At 36.5% G+C, this 24,018-nt stretch overlaps 1 protein-coding gene across 2 annotated transcripts in view; it reads right to left on the reverse strand.

The window, feature by feature from the left end:
* Positions 1 to 7,253: 7,253 nt before the first annotated feature.
* The window catches only part of MARCHF5 (membrane associated ring-CH-type finger 5), a 34,092-nt gene continuing 17,327 nt past the window's right edge, over positions 7,254 to 24,018 (reverse strand). Inside the window, exons 2-6 of one of the 2 annotated variants that reach the window (XM_067300080.1) lie at positions 21,172 to 21,374; positions 15,271 to 15,371; positions 11,497 to 11,680; positions 10,853 to 11,019; positions 7,254 to 9,619 (exon numbers count right to left, since the gene is read on the reverse strand). In XM_067300080.1, coding sequence (XP_067156181.1) covers positions 9,503 to 9,619; positions 10,853 to 11,019; positions 11,497 to 11,680; positions 15,271 to 15,371; positions 21,172 to 21,374 — 772 coding nt within the window. In that variant the 3' untranslated portion in view covers positions 7,254 to 9,502. Of the gene's footprint in view, positions 9,620 to 10,852; positions 11,020 to 11,496; positions 11,681 to 15,270; positions 15,402 to 21,171; positions 21,375 to 24,018 lie in introns of both variants that reach the window. The other variant, XM_067300079.1, reaches the window with a different exon arrangement.

Below are 24,018 nucleotides of genomic sequence, written 5' to 3' on the forward strand. Positions count from 1 at the left end.
TTCAGGATTGCAAGTCCAGGTCCAACTATCTTTATCACTGACCTTTAAAGTCCACTTTTCAGCACACCCAAAGCTACTGGCAGCAGCAGTAGAAGCAGGAATAAAGACAAAGTGCTAGCTGGTGCTAGCATTTTACTAGATCTGTTTTCAGACAATACAGAATTTAGCATTCCAGCAGCCGTTCCAGGCTTACATTGCTGCTGCGGCTGTAATAAGGAGGGATGATCTTGCTCCAGGCATGATATGAAATCTGTACCTGTTTTCTCCCGAGTAGTTGGTGTGGTTTTCAGAATCCTGCTATAATGCTCTCATTTATGCGTTTTGTTATTTTGCAGACTCAGAGGCTGACCTGGCCTCTGTAAAATTGTTGTACTGCTGTCTGTCTGCATTTTGTTCTCAGAGCCTTGTAATGCACTACTAGAGTTTTTCTTTATAGAAATACTGTACCTGCTGGGAAAAAATGTGCATGATGGTCTTCTAGTAGAGCAGACTATATTCAACCCCATTCTTCTTTGAAGCAAATAGCAGCTAGCTCAGCTATCTGCATTTAGGTTGTGCTTTCACTGTACAGCAATGGCAGAGGGCACCCTGTGCCCTTTATGTCTTTGATGCCACAGCATGACTCATGGGCCTTTCCTACGTCCTAGCACAACTGGACTTGGCTTCACCCCCAGAAGGAGAGTACAACACTGCCAGCCTGGCCCCAGTACAGTGTCATTACTTTCAAGCCAGCCCAAAGCTCTTTAGTTCTCTGGTGCCCCAAGAAGGGACCCTTGATGCAGGTAGGCAGTAAGCAGGCACTGTCTCAGGTCTGCACAGCAAGAACACCCAGCTGTGCACAAATCTGTCAAACATGCTCAAGAAACCCCACTCCCCCACTGGGATTGGCAGCATATGCCGTCAAGTGGTTGCTTTGTTGCTATAGACAGAAAAGGGAATCCGTTTGCAGTTCTTGGACTGAAAAATCAGTTTGCGCAGATTAAAGTGACTGCAGTCACTGCCTGTACCAGAATTTAACTTCAGTGTACCCTCTCCCCATCCTTTTGCTTCCATATGTTTTGGACAAAAGAGTATCAAGTCATGTTACTATATTTTGATGGTGACACTGCTTAGTTCCTCTTCAAGGGTTTCTATAGTCAATTAATACAGAAAAAGACTTGACTTTTAAAATTACAAAGTTATAAAGATCATTCAAGACCATCTAATTGCATCTCAGAAGTGCAATAATGAGGAAAGAACCTTCTTTGGGAACACAGGAAACATTAGGATGCAAAAATACACCACTCACTTTTGGAGTACCATGTGGCATATAATTGTGGCACGTATTCGATTTATCCCAATTACATTTTAATATATTTATTTACTTTCTGAATGGAGCAGAACTGCCACATTGAATTCAGCTTGCTTAGCCTTTTGTACCTTTCCTGCAGTATGCAGTATCACAAGCCTTGTTCCTTTAAAAACAGAATGTAACTGAAAAAAAAAAAGCCTAAAACCCCACCATTCTAGCTGCACATCATGGCTGAATACACTCAGTTCCTCTTGGTCATGCTCCCATGTATGCAAACATGCTTTCACACTGCACTGCCTGCCACTCAGAAGACTATAGTTTAGGTACAAGAAAAGGGCTTCTTTCCCTTTCTAGATGATTATGCAACCGCCAAAAGGGATGAATTCAAGTCTTAGGCACTGCTTTTGAAAACACATTGCTAATTTGTTCCTGAGAAATATCCAGATGCAGTTAATTATCCTGTAATGAGGCTCCTCCTAAAGCTGACCATCTTACAGGCTTTTGAAGATGCCTAGCTTATTATACAGAATGATTTGACATTCTTTCAACTCTATACGTGGATGCCACAAATGATTGTATTCATCAATGAATAGACAGGAAGGAAAACATTGCAAGTGAGGTTGTTGCAATTTAATTATTGTGGTAACAAGGACAAATAGGATAACTATGGAAGATGCATTTTGCTTGTCAGCTACAGGTTTGCAAATAACTACTTGCCTATATAAAGTTTGAATGCCAGCTATGATAAATAAGAACTTTGGCCCCCACTTTGAAAGTAAGAAGCTATAAAGTTAATTAATACATATGTATCATGCAGTTTTGGGAGGTGTCAGCAATATTGTTTCCCATTCTAACTCCTCCTACAGCTGTGCTATCTGCAATTGCAGTTTCCACACAGGGATTTTTCCCTATCTCAGTGCTTGGCTTAAAAGACTGAGGCATGGAGAGCCGAGTGCTACAAGCCATATGATGTTGATCTTTGGATAAGATGATGTACTCTTGAGATTCATACTTGGACAAGAAAAAGGCCCCATGATGCTCAGATTCTTAAAGAGGTGAGATGATCTCTAACATCTGGGCCAAGTTACAAGTTGTGTTGCTGTAATCCATCTCTAAAATTTCTCCACAGATTTCACTCATAAAACTATTTTATGTTTTTCTTGGTCCTAATCTGTAGATTAGGACAAAATATGCCTGTGGGCTGCTAATGACTCTACCCTTAAGTGTAATGTGAAGGGATTCCAATACATAGCATATGTGATTTAGCTCAGCAAGAACCTAAAAGCTTTGAGCAGGAGTTACTGCGAAGAACGTTAGGGACTGTCTGTGATCACCTATTCTGACTATCCAAAATATCTTAAGATCTGAAGGCAGAAGGAATACATGTTTTCTGTCATTTGGCATCTAAGTAGCTATGTATAAATGTATTAAAAATATACATGTAATTAGTTTTGCCACATAACTACTAAAAAAAAGCTCCCAATTTTGAGCCCCTTTAGAAAAGGGAACAACTCTGTTCTTTAAGAGGAGCTCAGCAAAGAAAGGCAAGCACACATACTTTTGAAACTACATGGGAATTTTCTCTCTATACTGTCAGTTCGCATTTTCATCCATCCTTGAAATGAGAGTACCATGAGCAAGGAAACCTGATTAACATTAAGGTGGCACGTGACTTAAATACCTAGTACAATTCTGTGTCTATGATAGGAAACTAGGCTTGGTAATGTGGGAAGTCCACATGCAATGCATGGTGTTTAATTTATACTATGCAGAAAGCACTTTAATTTTTATACTACCTTGAAATTTAACAATGCTCTAGGGTAGAGAGCCCTACAGTTAAAAGACTCTGTTGTTGTTTCAAAAGAAACCACTGACAGAAGGGAAAACCATTACCTTGCATTTAAAAGACACTATGCAACAACAACAACAAAAAAACCCTGAAACCTTTGTTTAATGAAGTTGAGACTGAATTATCCTCATGGGATAATTTTCTATGCCCCTCTCAGAGCCCAGAAGAAACACTACTAGCCGTTCTTAGCTTGGTAGTGAGGGAATTTGGTCCGAGTCTCAGACGCAGTGCATCAAAAAGGCATTTTTTTTCTACCTCTCACATGATCCTAAAGTAAGTACGTATTCCTTCAGTCCCCCTCCCCTCAACCCCAAAGGCTTTCATCGTGCTTCTGCAACACTTCTCATCCAGAGGGAAACATAATGTTATGTATATTTAACCAACATCTGTCTTGGATTAAAAAGAAAAAAAAGAAGAAAAATGAAGTAGAAATGCAGTTATACTGGAGAAGTGAGACTCTCCTCCTGCACTATGGTCTTGTTGCTTGAAACTGAGTAATGCAAGCAACTCTTGCAAAAGCAATGCTGCAAACTGGTGCAAGGTACTAGCAACATACACACAGAATTATCCACGGGATCTTAATGTGGAAAGATATAAGGGAGATAAGGCTGTAGAGATTTTCTTTTATCAAGTATCAAACCAATCAAACGCTTCAGAAACAGCTATAGTTTTGTTAGGGGAAAAAATGCTTTTGATTCTGTGCTACCTTGGGGTGCATTAACTGCAAAGTGACTGGAAAGTTAGTACCAGAAGGCTCTTCCAGAGGTAAGAAAGGGAAGGCTGGCTCATACACTAGCCCATTTCCTTTAATCTGCCTAGTGAGTAGGGATGTCAGCTTCTTGTAATAAAGTCTGGAGAAGAATGGCAACTATTCACAGAATAGTCCTCAGACATATGGTAAATACTCAGATGAGTGCGTTCCTTTATCAGCTCCTGGTAGCTACAGCAAAGTGTTATTGAAGTGTATTAAGAGTGGAAGGGTAACTGAAAAAATAAAAACACCAAAAACATCTGAGATTTTACATGCTGTATCACTGACAGTGGTCTGAAACTAGAAATAAGCCCCATAATAAAGTTAAAAAAAAATAAGCATAGTACTTTCTATGGAGGCCCACTGCCTAGGCAATTGCTTTTCCATGGCTTAGTCATCCAGCATTAAATGAGGTGCCTGCAAGATATGTTTTGACAGGTGCTGCTGAGCTGTTTGGTTGAGGCAGTTTCAAGTCATGTCTCCTATTTGCTTTTAGTGATTCTGGAATGGAATTTTTCTACTGAACTACTTAGTATAGTACAACCAGAAATAACTCCTTTCTGCTCATAACACTCAGAGGTGCAAAAGCAATTAAATATCCAGAGCGTACAAATAACTAGCTAGCCAGAATGGACAAAGAGGCCTCAAACTTTCTTGAGCTATAGAGGCCAAGATCTAGCAGAGATTGTTCATCCCTATTTACAGAACATTCCTTAGCACATAAAATTTTTTTATTTGCAATAATAGTCTCCTTGGACACATCCTGTAACTGTTCCCTTTCCAGGAAGTGAGCTACAGTACTCAAGCTCTTGAAAAAACAGGGTTGGAGCAAGGTAGTTCAGTTACTGAGTGGCTGAGAGAGAATAAAAAGATAATGCGCTGCCAGAGTCGGTGATGGATTCTGACTGCATGAGAAGAGTACATATCAGAAGTCTCACAAAAGGAAATACCAAAGAGAATCTGTGGTTTCTTGAAGCATTTGAAAACTTGTTCAGTTTTTCAGAAGACCCAGGTAGAAACAGTAAGTGTAGGTTGCCAGTAAGTCCCAATAATTGAAGAGTCAAAGATCTCAGTTTAGGGAAACAGAGCTAAAAGCAAGCAAGATGGCAACAGCTGAATTTCTCAAATGTTAAAATGCAAAAAAGAAATGAAGCCATTTAGATTAGTAAAGAAGGAAGTAGATAATTAACATTACATTGCCCTAATGTTTGTAGGTCATCTTAAATACTGCCTGCAGTACATTCTGTTCAGTTGACAATACTGTAGATAGAGTAGATCCTGTCCTAAGGCAGCAGAATGGATTACATTATTGCTTCAGTCCTAGCCAGGAGCAGTTTCCAACGTATTGCTATTCACATGAACTTATCTATAGCCAGGAAGACTTTTTGTAATTTTTTTTTTTTAACTGGAATTAAATCAAAACTTCTGAAAATTCAGGACAAAGCCTAGTTTTCCAAGAACAGTTCTTCTCCCCAGTTTTCTCAGACACCAGTTAACTGTCACCCTCCCTGAAACTTCTTTCAGTCTAACAACTGCCATCCCAATGAAGTAAGTAGCTGCACATGTCCCTTTCTTTTGAGAATACAGGAGGAAAATGAAGGTGGTGAATGACACTTCTGTGCTAAAACAGAATCACTTCCAATTTAATCACTATTCAAAAATAGAGAACTTTTTCTTCAAACTGTACAAGAACAAACCGATACTCAACCACTTTGGGGGGTCTGGATAGTAAATTTGTTTTCGCAATATGCAGAACAGAGTAGTTACTTTGCAAGGATGCAGAGAAAAGGGGTTGTTAGAGGAAAAATAAACTGTCCAGATCAGTTTTCAGAATTTCTTAGCTTTGACCTGTGATCAGATCTCATTTTTCTTCTCTCCAGCAACCCCCACACCCCAGCATGCTTTAAAAACAGTATCAACAGCAGTTGCAAACTAGAAGAGAATTACAAGACCAGGCTTGTTAGTGCAACTGGCATTTATACTTTAAAATGGAAAGTAGAAATTGGTAGCACTGCATTTCAATAAAAACAGATAACATACTCAGTGATGCATTAAACAAGTTTGACCTAGTTCTTCAAGAAAGAAAACCTGAATAGAAGGTGGCATGGAGGCTGAACATTAAATACAAGGTTCCACAAGCAAGATTACTGGTGTAATGGTACATGGATCAATTACTTTTGTACTTTTATGTCTCCCAGTTATCTCCATCAGTAAAATCATTATACAAACAACAGGACATTTTCATGGATAAAAAGTCTTCTAAAAAGAAGCTAATAAAAAAAGCTACTCCAGGAATCTGGAGCCTCAAATGCCTATTCCACAAACCAGCAGTTGTCCACGTTCCAGTGTGTGTTCAGGGGAAGGGAAACCTCACAGCAGCCACCGTGAGCACTATGCAACTCAAGTTCTAGTCAAAACTGTGTCCTCAATAAAGATAGATAATTCTGACTGAGGTCAATGAGATCTAAGCATATCTTTAAATACACGCACAGAACTATTCCAACAGCTTTCCAGGAGTGAGGCCTTGAATAGCCACACAGTTTGATCCTTCCCCAATAACCAAGAGACAGCTAACTTTTGAGAAATGATGCCAGATGAGGTGGGAATTTGAATAATGCATAGCAGGTAACTCGAGTCAAACTGTTCCAGTTAAGAGTTTTTTCAGGGGAAGAGAGAGGAGGAAGGAAAGAACCACCATTCAAACAAAAATAGTTTTAAAAAAAGTATAAAAAATATTTAGAGCTCCATCTAAACCTAAGATTTTAAGATGGGGGAGGGGGAGGAGGGAGGAGGGGAAGCACATCCTATCTGATTACAGAATTAGAAATCAGAGTTTGTGCCTAAATGCTGATGTGATGCAAGGCTAACAGAAACCAAGTTACATGTAAGAACGTATACTGAGAAATGCTGGAGAACATTTACTATTCCTTGCTCTAGAAATAATGGGACATGAACTAACCATTAACAAACAAATACTTCCTGCAGCCAATATTATCTTCCTTGATAAAAAGGGATCAATGTATTCTCCAAGTAAATTCTGCACATCAGCCAACCCAGAGATATGTAATAACACCTAATCCCAGCTTTGTATTATCAGAAGTCTTTCATGCTACAACAATTGTTTTGCTTTAAATGATGATGTTTGAGAAATGCATTCCCTACATCATTCATTTATCACTAGAGGGAAAAAAGTATAATATACTTAAGTGTGAGCTTAAAGACTTAAAATATTTTCTCCTTCATCCCCAAGATATTTGGGCTATCAACATAAAATTGATTATATAAATCCTTAGATATGTGTTAAAATGAAACATTTTTCATGCAGTAGTTTTGCTTTTGTTCAACTGACAAAATACACTAAGGAATGTAAAAAATATTTATTCAACCTAATTCAACATGACTATAGTTTGCAATACTAAAAACAAGATTTACAACATAGTAATCAAAGTAATGACCTTCTGTCACCCAGTTTAAATTGTTTTATAATTCATACAGTATTTTTGTAATTATATTTTACAATAGCTTCAATTTTCAGAGAAGACAATGAGCTTTCCCATTGAACAAGTTTCAAAACCACTAATTTGCATCATTCAATTCTTCATGAGACTTTAAAAAACAGTAATAAATTGGTTGGAAATATATACAGTGAAGACCACTGAAAAGATGTTCTCCAAATGAGGAATTCTGTAAGAAAAACGTATTACATTGTTTCAAGACTATCTTACAGAAAGCAGCAACTTTCAGAGGTTGCTGCTCTATATTTAAAGATTTAATATAAAAGTCAGCCCACTCTAAGACAAATATAATCAGCAGACTTACAAGATTATAGTAATTCTTCAGTTATAGCAAGAACCTCAAAGTATTTGATATGAATGTATAATTTTCAATACCTGTAATTTTGAATACTAGTTGGTAATTATATACATTTTTATACAATTCTAAAATATTACATTGCAGTATTTAAGATAAACATACCATAGAAAAGGTACCATATTTTGAATGTCACTAACATACATTATTGCAATCAAATATGAAGTCCACTCTGCATTTACTTCATTTCTGGTGAAAAGCAATATTTACTGATGAATACTTCCACTAAGATATAATTTTTACCTTTCTCCATGCATCTGACATACTATCATGAACAAGAAAAAAAGAACTTTGAGAAAAAACAAACAAAGTTGTTGTGAAGCAAGAACTTCAAGTACTAAAACTAGGTTAAGTCTGGTATGACTATTAAATAGCTGTATTACGTTTGTCAAAATTTAGCTTCTTGTAGTTTATTTCTGTTGAAGTTAAGTTTATAAATATGTCAAATAACTGAAGTGCTAATGTCTCCCTCAGCAGGCTACTCCACACATATTGTAACAGTAAAGCTTACTGTATAAATAAATTAACTTAGGTTATTACACATTTAACATCTATCCTTTAGTCCTTTACAGAATGGAGCCAAGTTATCGCCTTAAACTGTCTAGCCTGCAGAAATGCACCATGCTCAAATTAGGGACCTCAAAGTGTAGTGTAACCCCCTCTAGCCAATGTACCTGGATTTATTTCCTTCTCTAGCCAATGTACCTGCATTTACTTCGTTCCAGTAAAGCTGCAGGCACAGCAGGGGAGAGTCTAGTCCTGATACAGAGCTGAGTTATGCACCCAGGTCTGGAAGTTTAGAAGGATGCCCTGGTCTGTCAGTTTAAATATAGCTTTAGTGTCCAATGTTGTTTCCTCACATTTCTGCAATTTTTACTTTTACAGATACTTACACAATCAAAAGGAATAGCAAATATACTTGCAATTACAAAACAACTGCTCTAATACCAAACTAATTACAAACTGAGTGGCTGAAATTCACTGCCCCATGTAATTACTGTGAATGGAAAAAAAAAAATGCTATCCAGTACCAGTTACAAAACAGCAAAAGAGCCATGAGAAAGTAACGCTAGGCACTGCTTAAGATACCACTGGACAGTAATAAAATAATCACCTAGAAGCCATGCTAATTTCAAAACCTAGTACTTAGGTGGCTAAAGTTGACAAATATGGGTCCTCTAGAAAGTGATCCATCTTCTGCCCCTCTGGCCTGTCATTTGACTATTTTACACTCCCTGTTTCACATCATGAAGGGAAAAAAAAAAGGAAATCTTTACTGGCTGATAACCCGCAATTACTTCTCCTTGGCAATGACTCATGTTTCCTTTCAAAAAATTCCTTTGTGTCAGCTGATGAACTGGATTGCCTGGATATGAAAACACAGTATAGGAAAGGCATCTGGACATAGCCTACATTTTTAATTAACTACACAACTTAAAATATTTTTGTTCTGTATAATTGATGCTTTTTCTTTTCATTCAGCATTTTGGCTCAAAGAATGTAATTCAGAAGCCTGTTGCCCAACAGAAATACCCAAGAATAATGAAAACAAGTCACATTCTTAGGTTCAGTGGTTGCTGAAAGGATTTACCCTGCCACAAGACAGTGCTTTATTTTATTCAAAGAAAAAAAAAAATAAGAGCAGCAACTTATAATTCTCCACTATTGTGCAATAATGATGGAATCAATACAACAAGGAACTCTGTTAGGTGAATCTGTACAACATCTGAAGATCACAGCCTTATGCTCCTTCTTGCTCAGGATAATTTAGAATTTTGCGGTGAGCTTGGCGCAAATATTGCTGCTGTTTGAAGTAAACTTTAAAAGCTCCTTTTATAGCAACAAAAGCAATTCCACCCTGAAATAAAAAGAGATTTTGAAAACCTGCAAAGTTCAGTATCATACATTGCAAATTATCTTTTTAAAAATTTCTGGTAAAAGACTGTTTATTTTCTGATCAAACAGCATTTCAAGTCAAGCTAATTATGACAATTCCAAATGAGCATCACAGGCATAACATTTTCTGTCACAATGCAGCATTACAGAGGTTCATGTTACATAAGGGGATTACATACGGGGTCTATAAATCCTTTTGAAAGCTTTTATTTGCTCAGGAGTTTGACAAATATTCTAAAAATCAAAATCTATCCTATTTGAAGAACAAAAGTAAAATGCAGATACATATCTGTTCTTCTCCCCTTCTCTGAACAAATATTATACAAGGCATAAAGAATATTACCATTACACAATCAGACTGAAAAAATCCACTTGCCAAAGGCAAGTATGGAGTGAAATAAAACCTGTTTTTGTAAACCAGAAAGCTTTCTTTAAAAAAAAGTTTCCCCTATATGTTTATCTAGAGTCTTCAAAATACAAACAGGTGCTAGGAGGCCTTTAGTCTGCATCAATGGTTGTAATATCACTATTTGTTCCACGTGGAAAAGACGGGGGTAAAAATGTCTTGGTATTGAAAGAGAGGGCTGAAGTGACAGCAAGACAAGCAGGGATACCACCATACCAAACCCAGGCTGCTTCCTTTTGGCAAGGCTGCGAGCCCAAGAGGGCGTTCACAAAGGGAGAGAGAATTTCTCCTCCCCTTGCTCTTCCCCCTGCATTTGAGTCCTCTGGAGAGTTCATTTTTCCCTCCTTATTAAAATAAATAAAAAGTGGATTCTTTCAAAGATTTAGTAATCAGACGCTAATACAAAAAGGCTAATGATATAAAACCCAAGTCTTCCCTTGCACTGGTTGTTCTTAGAAGACACTAGTTTCTCATCCTCATTATCACCCTTAAATTGCTGTTAAGATCTGACTAGCACAGTACCAAGTGCAGGTTTCAACCTTGTCTAGAACTGAGATCAGTTTCTGTCATAGGGGAAGAAGGTCGGTCTCACACATGTAACACGACGCTTGTCCACTGCCAAGATAAGGAACCTTAAAAAACCCTACCGTTAATCAAATGCCACTCTAAATTCTAGTTCAATTTACGGTCCTTTTTACTTTTGTTCCCTTAAAACACATGCAAAACTTAACTTCACATTCCTATAATATTATTATAGCCACTTACGAAACAAACAATACCAAATCTTACCAAGATTGTCCTTTGTAAATTTGAATTAACACTGCTGAACATCAGCTTGCCAACTATCGTGGCGATAGTAGGGAAAACTAGAGCTCCACATAGGATACGAGTAGCAGAGACATGATCTGCTAAAGGGTTGGCCTCCGCTGGAATACGAGGAACAGGGCATCCAATGCCTAAAGGGATGAGGGTGGGGGAAGAAAAGATTACAGAGCCACTACCTCAAACAGAATATAGAAAGCACTAAAAAAAATTGGCTTCACTCTATATGAATAGCCCGTTTTAGTTACTCAATTTAATCACTTTCTAAGAACTAACCCTCTCCTTGGCAAATATTCTATTTCCATTAAATGACTGTGTTCCTTTTTAGTTTCAAACACAAAGCCGTGATTTACAGTAGCTTGTAACAGGTAGCTGCTACCTGGCTGCAGGGAGGAGAGGAGAAGCCTGACGGCCTTAATTGAAGCCATGTTTATGCTCCTCTCCTCCCTGCAGCTAGGTACTGTATGAACACAATCTAAATAGACTGAACATTAAAGAGAGAGAAGGTAATATCACCCTCACTTAAGAATGGTCAAAACTACTCGTCTGTACCCACCTCCTGAAGGCACAAGCCCAAACTTGGTATTTCCCTTTAAGTTTAATCACATTACCTGGAAATATGCTGTTCAAAATTTGTAGCTTATTAGAATATTTGCGCCACAGTCTGAGCACGTAGTCTTCCCATCGAATCATCTTGCCCAATATTAGCATGACTGGGATGGTGGGAAGTCCAATCAAAAGAAATAAAGGATCAGCTCTCTCCATGACATCAAGACCTTCTTTATGACCCACAACCTGGTAAATATGTAAGAAGTTTACTGGGTAATTGACAAATGTAGCAGAGATCACTACCAAACAACAAATACACTTCTAAAAGTTTCTGGTTTGATTGGGACTGACCATGCATTTTAACTTAAAAATAAAATAAAATAAAAAAATTACTGTTTTAGATGGTGTACTCAGTTTTTCTTTTGCATTCTTAATTGCTTATCAAATGCAATGTTGGTGAGTTACCAGCCCTAATTTGCAAGTCATTAGTTGTAACACAATTCCCTACGATCAAGAAAAGACTCATGTGCTTCTGTGCCACCTGTATTTATGAGTAAAAGTTCAAACATATGAAATATAAAAATAAGGTTTTCCAAAATGCCTAGGAAAACTTGCAACTTTAGAATGATTAATTCTACAATCAAAAAATGCTCAGATGTTACTATTTAAAGGATTAATTGATAGCAATTATCTCAGGACATTTTAATCAAAATCAATTTAATCAATTATTTAGAAATACTTGATGCAGAGATCACAGTATTAAAAAGTATTAGTTCTCTAAATAATGCAAAAAGAGGTAATTTTCCACTCTAGCAGAAATAATAATAGCATGTCTTTACTTGCACCTTATTTTCAAATATGGTTAGTGCTACTATTTTAAAGGAAATATTAGACTAGGTCATTACTGATGTGTCTAAGACTTTTCTACTGGCATAATAAAAATCAGACTTTGCAGTTTATAAAACGCAAACATTAACTACTTCAGAACAGTGCATTTTTTTCCTAAAAAGTACATATTTTTCACTTTAAATAAGCACAGTGGGCTTTTATGAAGTCAAACCAACTATTAGACTAAATTCTCTTTGGTTCTATTTCAGTAATAAGGCAGGCTTGCAGAGGACAAAATCCTAATACTTCAGAAGGCCAAATAAGTTAAAGTTGGATTCAAGCACATATTTAGACACAGTTATAAAGTCTCAAAAGTAAATCTGATAAGCTGAGAGGAAAAAAAAAAAAGATAAAAAATGGTAGATGTCCTCCAGCTTTGTCTCAAGATAAGAATTACTAAATGCTAACAGTCCTTGAAGCACTTCTGGAAAGAATGGGCTCTTTCATGACTTTTCCCATAAGAATCCAGGAAGACAAAAACACGAAAGTAGTAATTATTCCATTTGTCAGGCACTGGATTTCCTGATGTGTTTTGATTGTCTTTTATTGCTGCTTACCCAGATATGCAAAAAGCTATCAAGTCTTCTCTTGCATAGAACTTTGAATAGATGGTAAGAACATGTGACAATAGCAAAAAAACAAAAACAAACTAAAAGACACACACACACACACACACACACAGAGTACTTGGTACCAGGAATAGGTGGGACTGTGAGAAAAAAGATAGGGTGACAGACCACAATATCTTCAGCCAGTACTTTAGCCTTGTTTTGAAAAACCTTCCATCTTTTCTTCTAAAATGGGAAGATGTTATTTACCACAGTTTCTAAAAGTAGGAATAACTGATGTTGTTGTTGCCAAAAGATTATTCCTTCAGAGACAAATATTTATCATTTGTCTTCCAGCTTCTTCACCACCTTGCTCCTAGATTCTCATGTCTGACTGCTATCCATTTCCTCCTCGTAGAGCTCTTCCATCAAAAACAAACAAAAAAACCAAAAAAACAATGACCCTGTCTTGTCTTTCCTGCTTTAGAACACCATTTCTCTCAACATTGTCAGCATTCCCATATGATTTGTTACTGGCTTAACCTGGCTTAACTGGAGCCACAATGCCAAACTCATATTTTGTTTTTCTCCATTTGAAGCTTAACCTACAAAAATAGCTTTCAGGCTTCTCTGTGGTCCTTCAGCTGAAGGAGTCTGAAATGCATCAGGAAAGAAGTATTAAATCTAGCAAATTGAGAGTGGCAAAGGAATGGAACAGTTTCCCTCCTCTCCTCCCCTTCTACTCCCATCCCCTTCACCCCCCCAATTAACCTCCTCCCTTGTAAGCAGAAATAAATTGTCCTCTTACCCAGACTGCCATTCATATGATCAAAAACCATATTAAATCAGAGGAAAATAGCTAACTCGTCACACCTAAGATTTAACCAGCTGTCTAAACTAACATAAACGTGAAGTTGTAACCATGCGGTTGCTTAAGTAGATCCACAGCTTGCCCTTTCTCAAAGCCAGATTCTCATTTCCAAAGCAAATTAGCTACAAAATGGAGTGCTTATGTTTGCATTTGGTTACCACAGTTCTATGGAAGCTAAAAAAGTCATAAAGGTTCCTGCAGAAGAGCTTCAGTATAGCAGCAAGCAAGCAGATAAAGACAAGGACTGACATACTTCAGTAAATTCTGTATTTATTGCAATGTCCCTGTAAGGGCCACAACAAGAACAAAACATCTCATAAAGAAGATTCCTATATATGTAATTTGGAGAATCATCCATTGGAATGGAGGAGGCATTAAAAGTCATTATCTGAGGTTTTTATGCAGCCTGTTGACACTGGTCACATTACTACCAGGGAGATTGCATCAGCTCATCTGGGCTCCAGTTTAACTGGTTATCACATGCATTTCCGCTATGAGGTCATGTACAAACAGAACCAAATTGCACAAAATCTTGAGATGGAGTGACTGGTAAAAGTAAATGGATGGACCACGCAATTCAAGAGAAGAAGAAGGAAAAAGAAGTTCTGCATGACTTATATGGATAAGCACTAGGTTGCATATTTAAATTTTACAACTGTGCAGTGTAATACTTAGTAGGATACAGATGCATTTATTAATTCTATCTACAACTGAATTAGCATCAGAAGTACTTCTGTTTATGCTTTCATGTAAATCACGTTTGGACTTGATACAGGAATCACAACTAAAAAGTCTATGCACCTTCTAGCTGTACAATCTGCAACAACTCTCCAAAGTCTTGTAGCTGAAGTAAGAAAGCCATGAACAAATCCTACCATAGACAGCAGTCTAGCACCTGTCAACATTATTTTTATATTTAAAGGGCAACTTCACAAGAACACAAGTAGGATTTTTTCTTTCTTTGCTTTCAACTGACCATACAGGCTGAAGTACTTAAAAGAAACTAACCATTAATATGCAGTGTTTTGTATTAGTTGTTTTTGCACAAGTTACACCATTCAGAGCATGCACATTTTCTTTATATAAGAAAAAAAATGGTAGGTTTGTGAAAAATTCACTATGTCTCAACCTTTTGAATGTTATCAGCAACTTCTTCTTTCCTTAGGTAAACAAGAGAGAAGTCTTATGTCTATTCTGAAAAATTAGGCGCTCCCTTGGTTAGAGGCTAGCCATTAATGGGAGAGTAGGGGTAGTGGTTCACCAGCTTATTACTTTTGCTGGCTGTGCTGTGTGCAGTAATGAGCTTCATTAGCTGTAGACCTTTGCTTGATATGGTATGATCAGTTAAAAGTAAAAAGCTTTCCATCTGCCCATCTTGCGAATTCATTTGTTAACTATACTAAAAATGCTAAAAGCAGCTAAAGCATATTTTAAACTAAAAAAGGAAGCTATTAATAGACTTTTAAATAAAAAGTCTGTTTTTCAGAAGTGGTGAGTGAGCTCTAGAGAAGGAGGGAATATATGTGTACCTGCATCACTGTCACAGCTCCATAGGTAACAGCTGTCCAGTAGATAGAGCCCACCATTATTCCAGCTGCAGCAAACGGACATGCCTTTGAGATCAGCCGATCTGCAAGATCCAAAACGTAAACAACTGGACCTATGATAAAGGAGAAGTAAGGTTTCAAGATGTATATATAAACATACTGAAGAAAGCTCTCAGTATGTATCACTGCTAAGAAAGCATGAACTTGGCAAAATATGAGTCTGACATCCCACATATGCTGTTTAAGTGAGAACATGCAGTTAAGAAGCTAATAGGCTAAACTCTTAACTTACTTCTATCTATCATTTCATTCATTGTAACATCTTTCTGAGAAATAAATATACTGGTTACAGCACTGGCTAATTCACGCCACTGAAGTTGAGTGGCTCCTTTTTGTATGCGTGCAGCCAAAAGGGGCCTAATCAGGCTAATCCTAGTAATTCCTTTGTTCTAGAGAGAAATTTTAAGTTTAGTGGCTTTTTTGTTTAAGATTATATTAGATATTTCAGTTTTCAAAAGGAAGAAATACTAGTAAGTTACAACATACTCCATATGCTGATCTTTGACAGCTTTTTCACCTGAGAGCATTCTTTCCCTAGAACTTTATTCTGCTATACAGTGTGCTAAAAAAAAAAAAAAAAAAAAAAAAAAAAAAAAAAAAAGCAGTTTAGATGAAAGATCCCTTCCACTAAAAAAGGTAGCATTCAGTGTTTTTAGAGGACGACCTCTAAAATGTTGGCGGGGGGGGGGAGGGGGGACTTCTCTTGATGTTATTTAGTGCCTTTGACAGTGTTCTATGAGTAGAGTTTCACTGCTTTGTTTATGGTCAGCTGCACTTTCTGGGCTTGCACCAAGCAAGACACATTGACCAACTCTGATGAGATGTAAGCGAGGGCATGCATATATCTTCTTTTGTTTGAAAGAGACAGCAAGAGCACCAGCAAAGCAAAAGCCAAAAGTCCGAGAGTCGGAAAGGTATGTACCAAATGAACAAGGAGGTTACCACAACCACGTTCCATGTCACTTTCAGGTTTGTCAAAAACAAACAAACAAAACCCTTCTAAATATCAGCAGAAAAAGAAGTAAATTTTAATGTTTTGTAACAAATAGTTTAGGACAAACTATTACATACCCTGTCAGAAAATAAACAAATACAGTTGATAACTACTCTTAGTGGACCTGTCTTGCCGTTGTGCTACAGACACGATTCTACATAAAGACTGTCCTCCGACCCATACATTTGCATTTATAGTTCTTGTTAGCTCTCTCCTACTTTTTTTCTGCCGAAATCATTAATGAAAAACTTCTTAAAGGCACAGTAAAGCCTTCTTTAAGTAACTAATCCTCCAGGTTTCTCATCGCAGTTTACCCACTCCAGGTGAGAATTCTTATACTACTCCCTAATCTCTCCTGAAAGGGGGGGGGGGGGGAGAGAAAGAAAAGGAAGAAAAAAAAAGAGAGAGAGAGAGAGAGAGAGAGAGAGAGATTGTTGAACAAAGGTATTAAATGACTTACTGAAGTTCAGATATACTAGATGCACAAGAATTCCACTATATGAATTTCAGTCACCAGATTAGTGTACTATGATCTGTTTTGTAAGCATATCCTGAGTTGTATCACACTTCCCCCCGCCTCCAATTAATCTATCCTTCAAAACTTGTTCTGACCTTGCCCAAGAACTGAAAAAATTAAATTACAAAGATTTTGTCTTTTTAACTTTCTAAAACATAGGTACTTGTTTTTCTCATTCTTCAAATATACAAAAATCACTTGCAGTTTAACTCCTACCTTGAATACCTGGTACATAATTTTTTTTTTTTTTTAGTGTGATGGTACCTTAGCACCCTGGTCCCAAGAAGATTATTAATTGCCTATATCAACTATTGCATTTAGACCAAACAAATCAAAATCTATGCATTTAACATACAATCATCAAGTTTTGAAATTCACAAAGTCTTCAGAAAATTTTCTTCTGTCAGCTAAGCTGACAAAACTGCAACTCCCATTTTGTGATTTAGCTGGTCCTTCCCTTTCACGAAACCAGCTCCAGGGGGGATACTTCCAAAACAGCCAATTCTAGTCGGTTCAAGTCAGCCAATGAAAACAAGCAACAAGAACAACTAATGTTCATTGCCACATTTTATCAGTATTAGTGTTCTTGTAAAGTACTCCCCCCCCCTTTTTTTTTTTTTAAATAAAGGATAGTGTAGAATTTTACATTTTGTTTGAACAGTGGTAACATCCAGAGACCTTATATAAGGATTGCAGCTTTCTTCTATTGGTATTTGTGCAAATACCATACTGAAAAGGGTGCAATTTAAACACATCTATATAATTTATACGCAATCTTGACAAAAGTAGTTGTAAACATGGCTAAGTTATGTATCAGACTGTGCTGAGCAGTCCTAAACCACTTGGACAGAATATTGTTCAACATAGTCTTTATTCCAACTCTGCTGGAACTTCCATTTTTTACCCTACTATTCATGTATTTTAAATTGGTTACCTTTCTGTGCATCTTCTAGTATTATGTGCATTCTTTGTTTCAGTAAAAGGTCTAGTTTTAAGGGCCGGGAGCATCTTCCTTTGCAGCTTGTAAGACAGTAAACACCTCACCAGCACTTGGCTTCCAATATACCAACCAGTATAAGTTTAAATAACTAACAAAGCTTAATTATACAGATAATTTATTCTCGAGTATCCTATTGTTGAATAAACACAAAAAATAAAGTGTTTCCAAAGAGGGAACATTTTAATAAAAAAAAAAAAAAAAAATCTTGAACATGCTGTTCAACTGTAGTAACAGTTGTTTAACTTTCCAGACTTAAAAAGTGCTGAGATATCTATCGATATGTGGAAAGTAGCACCAAGGTCATAACTGCAAGTACTAAGTGCACAGTAGTTTGCACATCCTGAAGGGTTCTCACAGTCACTGAAAAAGTTGTTGTTTAGTTGTACTATTTGGAAAAACTTAGTAGATTCTTTTGGAGACTGTGAAGACAGAGATTCAGAAAAAAAACACACTATTCTGTGTGTCCTGAAGGGCCTCAAAATACTGAAGCTTGCCTTATACATCTTGGTAAGGTGGTACGGCAACAGCAGAAGTCTAACACACTAAAAATAGTAAAATTGAACCTACAGACACTAATCATTAAAGGAAGCAAGCTGCAGAATTATGCATATAATCTTGAGAGAAAACTACAAAAAAAGAAAGGTCCAATAACAAAAATTTTAAATAACCCTTTAGAGAAAAAGCAACAAGAAAGGAGAGCAAATATAGCCTTATTTTTTAAAGCAGCATTAAGGAAAAGGCAGGAAATTAAACATCACTAATTAACATACATGTTAAAGAAGGAAATGTTTTAAAAGAGTTTTTTCTGTCAAGCTTGGTTTTCTTCCTTTCTTATTAAGTATAATGATACTTAGGTTTTAAACAGTTATTTTAAAAATGGCAGTAATATTCTGTTATGCAATAAAGAGAAGTTTTCAGATTAGAAGAGAGAAAAACCTATTAAGAACATAGTTACTACCAGTTTCTTAAAACTAATATGCACTATCAAATTTAAAACAGAATTGTAACTTTAAAAAGATAAGATACTTCACTAGAGAGGTTGTTTTAAATTGTTAAATAAGACATCCACTATTACTTAAAAACATATTTGTTAATATCTCCTCAGGTTAGTATTACTTTAAAACTATAATCATAAATAAAAAAGCTGTGTTAGGGAGTGCTCCTTCACAGAAAGCTATTTTTAGAAAATGTTCAGCAATAGAGTTACAAACGTCTTAAGTAAATAAGTTTCTGAACGATGATATCTCAGGGAAACTTGGTTAGTTGCTTCATCCTCCCTATTTAAGCGCTCAGTTTCTTCAACGGCACAACTAGTAACGTCTTCAAAGCGTACGTGCTGCAGCATGGAGAGAGGCTGTTGGCAAGACTACCTGAGAACATTTTACTGTTCCAGCTCTGCCTGAGGTGACCTTGACTGACTTGTAGCCAAGGTGCGATATGACAGTCTGCAGTTACTAAAACCTGCTACAAAAGGGGCAAGACCGTCTCGCTTCCTTAAGAGACTTGAGCTCATGATTGAGGTTTGACAGACCTGAATTCATTTCCTTGCTCTGTACAGGTGTCTTGTGTACACTTGTGCAAGTTAGATAATTTTTATGCCCCTCATCTGTAAAATGGAGACAAAAGGTGTTATGAGGGAAAATACATCAGAAGATTCTGAGATGCCTGCACACAAGAGCTGAAGAGTCCTGTGCAAGAATTCCAGGCTTTCTCAGAAGCTAGGAATATTAGCATTTGGGAGTTTTAGCTTTGAAATAAAATAAGACAAATTGCAAGCACAAATGAAAAATGCCTGTTGTTGTCTATGTGCATGTATCTTCTCCAAACTACAGTTTTGGTTCCCCTTTTGCCCTTTGCCAAAATAAAATATGTAACTTCACCTAAGACAAAAGTAAGAATTTTAAACAGCTTCAAATTTTGTGATGTGTCCAGATATCAAACCAAATTTTATCCAAAGGTAAACTAAAGGTTATCACTTGATGTCTTCTTTATATCTGAAATTAAGATTCTTCTCTAGCTTATCCTTATAGCAAAACTGACTTGTGGATTGCTATAGAAGTATCTTGGTAGTAAGCTAACATGCTGTTTTATATTTTCTTGAGTATCACCAATTTACTGTTCCATATTTTCTTTACCATTACTCAGTGTTTCATCCTGTTAATATGTATCACCAGCCATATAAAATTTCCTCTCACCATAACTGTGTCAGGCCTTATAGTAACAAAGAGGGCCTGCCCCAAAGAACTGACAGTGCAAGATATTTTCAATTGTTATATTACAGCAAATGACATGCTGCAAAAAGTCTTTGAAATTCCCTAAAATGTACTCACTTACTATACAGCACTTTAAGTGCTATTTTAGTTTTAATCAAAATTTAAGTTTCCAGCTGTTGTGGTTACGGAAAGAATTTCACAGCATGAGCAAAATATAGAACTGATGCAAAGATGAGTCAGGAACAACATCAGTATCGGATGGGAACTGACCCATTCGTCTTTACTATATTTTCTGCTTAATGTATGGTTAAGATCATCTAGGAGTTAGACTGGCAGCTATTTCATCTTATATGCAAGAAGGGAGAATCAAACTACTGTATAATTTACTCACAGCAACATTTTATTTTCTTGACCTAATCAATACACTCTGTAGAAAATATGGATGAATTGGGGCCCCACTGGAAAAATGGCAACCAGTCCTATTTTAAATATTTGCAATGTACTGTGCAGCATTCTCCTTGGCTTCTCATGGAAGTAGATCTGGAAGAATATCTCCAACTTTTCTTTCACCTTGACAAACAGAGCTAGAGCACTGCCTAACAACCAAATACAAATATTCTTACCTCTTGAATATAGAACAATATTCACTCTTGAATACTTCCTAAGCAAAATAAAAATATGGTTTTAGGTAGTGCAACACCTTGCTCAGCAAGGTTCCTTCCTCTGAATTTCCTTTGATAACAGTTTCTCTGCAGGCTCAGAAAAATTCTGGGATGTTTTAATGTGCCAATGTATCAATTGCTGAAAGTTCCCCTCTGCTCAACAAGGAAAAAAGAATCACGTTAACCATAAATTTAAATATAGGTCAGTCACTTAAGACTTATCAATACACCTAAGAGTGGAACAATTTTTAGGATATAATTAACTAAGGCAACACAGAAGATGTGCGCAGAACACAAATTATTTCTTTCTGTTTGAAAAACAGAATGGAGAAATTTTTAACAGACCTGACACAAAAAAAGCAAAGAAAACAGGTAGGAACCATATGAAGAAATAACCCATTATATTTTGTTTAAAATTTAAGTGGTACATTTCTTACCTAGCTTTGGAAATACTATTAAATATTCTGCATTGCACTGAGGACAAGCAACTCTAGCAGTACTGTTTCCTCTTTGCTTTTCATCCACCCAGCGCTGTAGACAAGTCTGATGAACCCATTTCGTAGAGCCCCTGCACCTGCAAGGTCTCACCCACTCTGCTGTCCGATCATCCTCATCAGTAGCAAAACAAACCCAGCAGCTTCTGTAATTACAGGAAGAAAAAAAAAAAAGTCATATATATTTGTTGCTACTTCTAAGCATTTAAAATAAACTTTCACAGCTGAAGACGTATTTAGAAAAACTGCACCTAGATGGGATTATGCTTGTTGATTCATTCTTAACCACCACAAATAAAAAGACTTTGTACTATAATCTTGTTTTGGTGTTAATATAATCTTACACACAGGTAAATAACAGCTTTTAATATATTTTGAATTACTAATTTAACTTTATGAGTTTAACAACACTGAGGTTATAGTATTCAGTCTCTGAATAACTCAACATATGAAGAATTCATACAGTTTTAAATGTATTATGAGTATCTCCTTCTACACTAGATATTTTGCTAAATTTTTTTTAATTTAAAAGAAAAAAAATTCAATCCAGTAGGGGATTGGAGTTTGTTTCCCAAACACTCACACAACAAAAGTTAATACAAATGATACAGCAAAACACACTGATACCAGACTGTTAATACTGATATTTAATTCATTCTCTCTCCATTCAAAGTATTTCATTTAGAGAAATTGATATTAAAATAAATAAAATTAAATTACAAAGTACTTCAAGAATATTACTATTCTACACTACAGAAGGAAAGTTCTGTCCTCTGAAGTATTATCTGGATATAGAATTAAAGTGTTTGAATTTTGTATAATTTATTACCCAATAATCCTTTAGAAAAGGGGAAAATACAAGCATGAGAGGCTATGTGACCTGGCCTGAAGGAAGCAAACGCTAAGAATTTCCAGATATCTGCTCTGATGAGCAGGCTAGATCGTTGCAGACTTTATAGCTTACAAAAGAAAGTGAAACATGGATCGAAACTAGCAAAATACCAAACATGCTGGCCCAAGAAATTTAATTTTACAGTGAAATAACTTCCATAAATTCCATAAACTTTCATAACTTCCATAAATTCCATACTGAATTGTGAAGGTTGTGAAGTTCAGAGATTAAACTAGAATCTAATGAACAGTGATCTTCTTGCAAATCTAATCTACTTCAATATATTTGTTTATTTTATATGAACAATTTCATAGTTAAATCTTTAGAAAAGCATATTCCAACAGCATACCTACAATCTAACTATCAAGATACGCTCTAATTAGAGATCATCTAGTAAATGAAGTTTTGCAGAACTATTTTAATACTGAAGTTTTGTTCTCACAACTTGAGCAATGTGATTAACATGAAATAGTAAAAGGCTTCTTATGTGTAACCACTAGCAGATGGTAATTCAGATAGTGCCAGAGCATTTCTCAGCTTTTTACTACTAAACAAAAGAATGTTAACATTCAAGAATAGTGATCACGATTGTAGTTTCCATGTGGAAATGTGTTACGGTGGTTAATGATGCTATCCTCTCCCTCCCCTAGCATTTGTTGTCAGTTATTAACCTTCCTCCTATGCCTTAAGTCCTCCCCTACAATCAAATTTTATCCTTGTTTCAGCTTCTCAACTCCTCCTCACTCTTATTCCCTCTTCCTCCATATCTTTTGTTTGTCTGCACTTCTGCATCCCACTTCTAACCTTTGACAGCACCTGGGAGGAGAAATTACAGCTTAGAAGCCCTCTTCAAGCCCAAGCTGCCAGTTTGTCACATACTACCTCTTGCGAGAGATCAGAGCTGTAACTAAATAGGAGCATACTCACTGAAGACAGTGTCACAAAACTTACCTGACAAGTTTATGCTTGAGCGTATATGTACTAGAGCTCTTTCCTCTCCCTCTCTACCCCCTCTAAAAAAGAACTGCAACTAGGTAAAGCTTAGAAGGGAATTATGTGCACAGCAAAAGACCAATCTCGGACCAGAGTCACCTCCAAAGCAATAGTTACAGTAATTCCTTTAAAAGCTCTTACGTCCCCCCCTAGCATTTCACTTGTAAACAGCTGGGGGCTTTGTTTTGATTTGTTGTTTTTTTTTTTTAACTAAAACTGGTCCGGGGGGGGGGGAACACACGAAGAATCCACAACTGGAAGTTTCAGGTTTGAGCCTGACAAAATTTGAGTAATGAAAAAAATACGGTTGACTGACAGTTTCCTTTTAAGACCTCAGTATTTTAGGTAGTATTCTATTTGTTAACTAAAACATTGTTTCTACAGAAAAAAAGATTAACAATGTCTTGTTTATAGGAATAACTGTGCCTACAAAATATTTGCAAGAGATTTTTTCAAAGAACTGACTCAATTTTATGATTTAGAGTTGTGGAAATCTACTGAAATTAAGTTGCAGTTGTGTAAAGAAGCAGAATGTAGCCTGCAGTGACTTACGACTGGCATACCTGGGAAACCGAGAACAATTTGAGATGCAGATTCCAGAGAAAACTCAAGGAAGAGGAACTGAACAGTACAACAGATGAAACAGACATAGCAAATGTCATGTCCACGTGTCCAGCTGTAAGTACAGAGTACATGACAGTAGATGCAAACTTAAATTTTCTAGCATTTGTGCTCTGAAACAGGAACTACATCAGTCTGCATTCAGGATGACTGTTCAGTTTGAAGCCTGACATCTTGAATCAAAACTGCAATTTGTTCCATTCATCTTAATACAAATGTGTAAGTGAAGCCTGACTTTGGCTCTTTCTGTCCCTTTTTTTTTTTAAATCAGAATTCTAGTGTTA

This window comes from Apteryx mantelli, chromosome 7 (genome assembly GCF_036417845.1).
Source record: "Apteryx mantelli isolate bAptMan1 chromosome 7, bAptMan1.hap1, whole genome shotgun sequence".
Lineage (NCBI taxonomy): Eukaryota > Metazoa > Chordata > Aves > Apterygiformes > Apterygidae > Apteryx > Apteryx mantelli.